This window comes from Saimiri boliviensis, chromosome 20 (genome assembly GCF_048565385.1).
Source record: "Saimiri boliviensis isolate mSaiBol1 chromosome 20, mSaiBol1.pri, whole genome shotgun sequence".
NCBI lineage: Eukaryota > Metazoa > Chordata > Mammalia > Primates > Cebidae > Saimiri > Saimiri boliviensis.
The window spans coordinates 39720264-39727255 of NC_133468.1; the positions used below are offsets into that span (position 1 = coordinate 39720264).

The window sequence follows — 6992 nt, forward strand, 5'->3', positions numbered from 1 at the left end:
GAATCCTTTCCCCATTGCTTGTTTTTGTCAGGTTTGTCAAAGATCAGATGGTTGTAGATGTGTGGTGTTGCTTCCTAGGCCTCTGTTCTGTTCCATTGGTCTATATCTCTGTTTTGGCACCAGTACCATGCTGTATTCATGACTGTAGCCTTGTACTATAGTTTGAAGTCAGGTAGCATGATGCTTTCAGCTTTGTTCTCTTTGCTTAGAATTGACTTGGCTATGCAGGCTCTCTTTTGGTTCCATATGAAGTTTACGGTGGTTTTTTCCAGTTATGTGAATAAGGTCATTGGTAGCTTGATGGGGATAGTGTTGAATCTGTAAATTACTTTGGGCAGTATGGCCATTTTCACGATGTTGATTCTTCCTAACCATGAACATGGAATGTTTCTCCATCTGTTTGTGTCCTCTCTTATTTCATTGAGCAGTGGCTTGTAGTTCTCCTTGAAGAAGTCCTTTACGTTCCTTGTTAGTTGTATTCCTAGGTACTTTAATCTCTTTGTAGCAATTGTGAATGGCAGTTCGTTCTTGATTTGGCTCTCTTTAAGTCTGTTACTGGTGTATAGGAATGCTTGTGACTTTTACACATTGATTTTGTATCCTGAGACTTTGCTGAAGTTGCTTATCCGTTTCAGGAGATTTTGGGCTGAGACGATGGGGTCTTCTAGATATACAATCACAACAGCCCTTTATGCTAAAAACCCTCAATAAAGTAGATATTGATGGAACGTATCTCAAAATAGTGAAAGCTATTTATGACAGACCCACAGCCAGTATCACACTGAATGGGCAAAAACTGGAAACATTCCCTTTGAAATCTGGCACTAGACAAGGATACCCTCTCTTACCACTGCTATTCAATATAGTACTGGAAGTTGAAGCCAGAGCAATCAGGCAAGAAAAAGAAATAAAGGATATTCAAATAGGAAAGGCGGAGGCCACGAACATTTTAAAAGCACAAAGTATATACTTAGAAATCTCCTTTTTGAAAGGTTGGAGTAATCTACCTTTCCTCCAGCTCAAAAGTGAGACGGCCCATCTTAGACTTGTCACCAAAATGTGAATAATCTCTTATTTTAGTTTGAGGTTTTTTCGGTTTTGTCTGTTTTTTTGAGACAGAACCTTGCTCTGTTGCCCAGGCTGTAGTACAGTGGTGTGATCTCAGTTCACTGCAACTTCCACCTCCCAGATTCAAGCAATTTTCCTGCCTCAGCCTGCTGAGTAGCTGGGATTATAGGTGTGCACCATCACACCTGGCTAAATTTTGTAGTTTCAGTAGAGACAGAGACCAGCCTGACCAACATGGCAGACTCTAACTCCTGGCTTCAATTAATCCACCTGCCTCAGCCTCCCAAAGTGCTGGGATTACAGGCGTGAGCCACCGCGCCCAACCTAATTTCTTTTTTTAAATGTGGCATCTCATTACTTTAGATTTTTGTTTCTTTGAGTGCCCGTGAGGTTCAGTTCTGTTCAATGTCTGTTTCTTCTTCAGTGAATTGCCTATTTGAGCGTTTTGCAGAAGGGTAGATGTAGTCAATCCCGCTTTCCAAGTGAGGAGGAAATGAAAACTCAGAGACGTTCAAAGTCACTTGTTCATGGTGGCCCAGCCAGCTGAGTGTGGAGCCATTTAGAAATCAGGCATCCGGCTTCTTCATCCATCCCTTCTCCCCACGTTGCCGAACAGAAGACGAGATCCTCAAACACGGACGGGGTACATTTAGAAAAACACCAGAGAGTCACCCTGGGGATCTGTCCGGCTCAGGAAGCCCAGGAGGCTTTCTGGAGCAGGACTCTCTGTGAGCTGAGCATATGGCCTGAGTGACAGGACTGGGGTGCTGACCAGGACTGCGGTACTGACAGACAGCAGGGGTGGAGCCGGCTTCTCCCTAAGGTCTCAGTCCTGCCTCCCACTCCCATTCCCCTGCTGCTCTGTCCTCTCAACAGCTTGCCCGCTACACCAAGGAAGGCTTCCTGCACCTGGGCGCCCTGGGGACCACCACGCTCCTCCCTGACACCCGCTGCCTGGTGGACAACTCCAAGAGCCGGCTGCCCCAGCTCCTGGACTGCGACAAGGTCAAGAGCAGCCTGTACAAGCGCTGGAACTTCATCCAGGTGAGCGCTGTACGGACAGGGCCAGCGCCCAGAGTTGTGGCAAGAGGCTGCAGACCAGAGGGGAATCCTGCTTCTCCAGGGGTCCCCGGCAAAGTGCAACCCCGAGCCCAGATCTCCCCGTCCCGAGCTGGGCTTGTACTCCCAAGGCACTTCCTGGGGGCAGCGTGGAGTTTCTGCATGAGTAGCATTTCTGATTCCTCAGTGCTAGGCTCTGATCAATTCTGATTATTTCTGATTGCCACCTCACTTGAGCTCTGATCAATCCTGAGAGAGCAGTGAGGGGGGACTTCCCTGAAATTCACTTAGGACCCACAGCCAGTGGGGCTGAGAACGTCAGACCGAGAAGATCCCAGGAACCTCCCCATCCCGACCCCATCCCCACCAGTGCTCCTCACCTGATTCAGACACTCAGACCGGTGAAGCTTGCTTAGGCTCTGACTTCAGAGTCCGCAGAGGACGGCCCGTGACTCCCTGTCCCAGCCCCATGCAAAGAATTTTGGTGGAATTGATTCTCTGCAAGAAGCTGTGTGCCAGGCACCATGATGGCCACACCTCTCTGTCTGTCTCTCCTTCCGTCTCCCTCCTCCGTCTCCTCGCCTTCCTCTCTCACCCTTCCCGTCTCTCCGCTCTCTTCCCTCTTTTTCTGTCCCTGTTCCCTTTGTCCTCTCTGTCTCTTGCTGCTTCTCTCGCCTGTATCTCCCCTCCCCTCCTTTTCCTCTCCTCTCCGGCTTGTCTTCGTCTCCTTCCCTCTTTTTCTTTTTCTTTTTCTCATTTTCTCTGTCTCTTTTTCCTCTCTCTCATCTGTTGTTGATTTTGTCCCCTTCCAGAACGGAGCCATCATGAACAAGGGCACGGGGCGCTGCCTGGAGGTGGAGAACCGGGGCCTGGCTGGCATCGACCTCATCCTCCGCAGCTGCACGGGTCAGAGGTGGACCATTAAGAACTCCATCAAGTAGAGACAGGGGGCTGGGGCCCTGGCGGAGAGACAGCAAGGGGCCGGCTGGCACTCGGCGGGCCCTTCAGGGCAGCACGGGGACCCCAGATGGATACTCTGTCCCCCTCAGGCATTCAGCTGCCCACAGGGTTCCTGCACCCTGGAAAAGCCCCCGCCCCTTCTCTGGGAAGCCGAGAGCTGTCCTCCGCAGCCTCTGATGTGGACCCGGTACTGAGGGGTGAGGCTGTCCGGTTCTCCACCGCATCCGCCACCCCCGAGTCAGGACCTGGGACCGACAGAGTCCCCTCCTGCGGCCCGTCTCCTGCAGCAGCACCTGCTCAACTCCACTCATCCACACGGTGGGAGGCAGCGGGGGCGTCAGCCACGTCCGAGCTCCCCGCCCCAAAAGGAGGCAGCGAGGACCGGGCACTGTTTCCTCCGAGGCTGCTTCTGCCCAGATGGCACCTGCCTGTTCACGCCCCAAGGCAGCCACTGCCCCCAACTCTTCCCACCAGGGTGGCTTTGGGCACTGCCGCTCTGGACTCTTCTGGCCCCTCCTGAGATGACCTGGATGGAGCCGATGCCTTGGCTCCTGGTCACCTGGGCACTAGGCTCGTACCGAAATTGGGACAGCTCTCCTGCCAGTCTAGAGGCCGGAGACAGAAACAGGCTAAGCCTGCAGCATGGTCTCAGCCGCGAGGGCCCCGCAGGGTGGAGCTGGGTCAGGGACTGGGAGCCCTGAGTGAGGGAGGCCGTCCCCGGGGAGCAGAAGGGACCCTTTATCCAGAACTTACGGGCTGCAGCGAAGGCTTCCGGGAACCTCGAACGTGCTTTCGGCTCACCTCATCTCACCCGTGCTCTGCTGGCTGGCGGAGGAGAAGCCGGTCGTTTCCTCTCTGAAGAGTAATAATTTTTTTCGATTGCCCTCTGGTTAGGGTGCACATATAAATCAGAGTTAATATATGAACGCGTGTGCATGCATGAGCGTGTGTGTGCCTGTGTGCTGTGCGTGGCAAGGAGTGTGCGTGTGTGTCTGGTTGTGCGTTCGGAGCGTGTGACCATGCTGACCTAGCTGTGTGGCCCTGGGCTTGCTGCTTCATTGCTCACCTCGATAGGGATGAGGTGGGTGAGAAGGACGAGGGGGTGTGGGTTTGGCCCATGTCACTGGCCGGAAGCATGTGGCCCAGCCTGCCCTGTGGGGCCCCCCGCGGAAGGTGGCCCCATCTCCCAGTCCCCATCTCTCTCCCCTGCGCTGTCCCTGGTCAAGCACTGCCCAGAGCTGAACCCCATAGCGTCCCCCTTGCCCTGTGTGGGATTCAGAGAGTCTCATTTGGTGACATCTTACTGGTGATCATCTCCTCACCCCATCTCCCACCTTGTGAAATAAATACATGTTAGCACTTCCCAGAGCAGACTCCTTTGTGTCTTGATTTCCCCAGAACTGGAAGTTGGAAGGGGTGTGATGGAGACAGGGCGGAGGCCGCCTTTGGCACTGAGGGGTTGGTGTTACTTATGAGACGGGGTCTGGCTGTCACCCAGGCTGGAGTCATGACCACTGCAGCCTCGAACTCCTGGGCATAAATGATCCTCCCACCTCAGCCTCCTAACTGAGGTTGCAGGTACACAACATGTCTTTTTAATTTTTTTAAAAAGATTCTTGGCCAGGCGTGCTGGCTCATGCCTGTAACCCCAGCACTTTGGGAGACCAAGGAGGGTGGATGACGAGGTCAGGAGTTCGAGACCAGCCTGGCCAACACAGTAAAACTTCATCTCTACAAAAAAAAAAAAAAAATTAGCCAGGTGTGGTGGCAGGCACCTGTAGTTCCAGCTACTCAGGAGGCTGAGGCAAGAGAATCACTTGAACCGGGGAAGTGGAGGTTTCAGTGAGCCAAAATCACACCACTGCACTCCAGCATGGTGACAGAGTGAGACTGTCTTAAACAAAAACAAAAAAATATATATTCTTTTATAAATTTTGTTAAAAGATTTTTTTAAAAAAAATTTTTAAAGATGGGTTCTCACTGTGCTGCCCAGACTGGGCCTGAACTCCTGGCCTCAAGCTATCTTCCCACCTTGGCCTCTAAAAGTGCTGGGATTTCAGGTGTGAGACACTACAGCTAATTTTAAAAAATTGTAGAGAGGGGTCTTGCTATGTTGCCCAGATTTATTTCGAACTCCTGACTTCAAGCAATCCTTTCCACTCAGCCTTCTGAGTAGCTGTAACCACAGGCACAGGCCACTATCACTGGATGATTTTTTTTTTCCTTTTTTTTGAGATGGACTCTCGCTCTGTTGCCCAGGCTGGAGTGCAGTGGCACAATCCCAGCTCACTGCAACCTCCGCCTCCTGGTTTCAAGCAATTCTCCTGCCTCAGCCTCCTGAGTAGTTGGGATTACAGGTGCATGCCTCCACACCTGGCTAATTTTTTTTTTTTTTTTTTTTTAGTAGAGACGGGGTTTCACCATGTTAGTCAGGCTGGTCTTGAACTCCTGACCTCATGATCCACCCGCGTTGGCCTCCCAAACTGCTGGGACTACAGGCATAAGTCACTACACCCGGCCACCTGGCTGAATTTTGAGAAACAATTTCCTGTTACGTTGCCCAAGCTGGTCTTGAATTCCTGGCCTCAAGTGATCCTCCCACGTCAGCCCTGCAAAGTGCAGCGATCACAGTAAAGTGAGTCAGTGCACCAGGTCTAGGTTTTCTTGTAGTAAAGGCGGAAGGCCCGCACACACCGGGGCTGACCGAGGCAATGCCAGCCTACCCTCACACGCAGCTTTTCCCCCTCAAAGCAGGACGGAGCTGGTCACCTGACTTTCCCTTACTAACCCTGTGTGTCCCAGGTTAGGAGCGTCAGGTGGGCACAGAAAGCCGTAAAAAAGGGGAGACTCACCCCAGGACCTGGCCTGATCCAGCCCCTCGCTGCCGCCATCCAGCGAATCCCAGCTCTTAAGCCCCTGGAGCTGGTGGTGGAAGGATCTGCCTCTTGGATGTTATCAGAAAAGTGAAATCTGACACAACCCTAGGCCTTCTGTCTCGGATACCAGCAGGGAGGGAACGGGCCCAGAGTCCCCACAGGATCTTTCAACAACACAATTTTTACTTCCTGGACTGCAGGAAGGGTATCCTCGCTAGCCATCTTGCCACCAGAGTACAATGAACACACAATTTTATCCCTTACACATTTGGGGTCGTCCTTCCTGCTGTGAATGATCTCCGTTGGCTGGAGCCAGACCTCACAATCTAAACTAAAAGCCAATTGGCTAATAACTTAAAACTTTTCTAAATAGGTTAAAGCAACAGAGAGCAGGGACATGCCTGTGAGCACATCCAGCACAGGTATCTTGGTTAAAGTCTGAAGGAGAAATAAAATCCTTTATGAACAAGCAAGCACTCAGAGATTTCATCACCACCAGACCTGCTTTACAAGAGCTCCTGAAAGAAGCACTAAATATAGAAAGGAACAGCCAGTACCAGCCACTCCAAAAACATACCAAATGGTAAAGCGCATCAACACAATAAAGAAACTGCATCAACTAACGGGCAAAAGAGCCAGCTAGCATCAAAATGGCAGGATCAAATTCACACATAACAATATTAACTCTAAATCTAAATGGGCTAAATGCCCCAATCAAAAGACACAGACTGGCAAATTGGATAAAAAGCCAAAATCCATCGGTGTGCTGTATCCAGGAAACACATCTCACATGCAAAGATACATAAAGGCTCAAAATAAAGGGATGGAGGAAGATTTACCAAGCAAATGGAGAGCAAAAAAAAAAGCGGGAGTTGCAATTCTCATCTCTGATAAAATAGACTTTAAACCAGCAAAGATCAAAAGAGACAAAGAAGGACATTACATAATGGTAAAAGGATCAATGCAACAAGAAGAGCTAACGATCCTAAATATATACACACCCAATACAGGAGCAGCCAGATACATAAA

The 6992-nt window shown here is 50.8% G+C and overlaps 1 protein-coding gene across 2 annotated transcripts in view; it reads left to right on the forward strand.

Moving 5' to 3' along the window:
* The window catches only part of GALNT17 (polypeptide N-acetylgalactosaminyltransferase 17), a 531829-nt gene extending 527223 nt beyond the window's left edge, over nt 1–4606 (forward strand). The window contains exons 9-10 of one of the 2 annotated variants that reach the window (XM_074390325.1): nt 1945–2112; nt 2940–4606. In XM_074390325.1, the coding sequence (XP_074246426.1) occupies nt 1945–2112; nt 2940–3068 (297 nt within the window). In that variant the 3' untranslated portion in view covers nt 3069–4606. The remainder of the gene's footprint in view (nt 1–1944; nt 2113–2939) is intronic. The other variant, XM_003934099.4, reaches the window with a different exon arrangement.
* The last annotated feature ends 2386 nt before the right edge of the window (nt 4607–6992 follow it).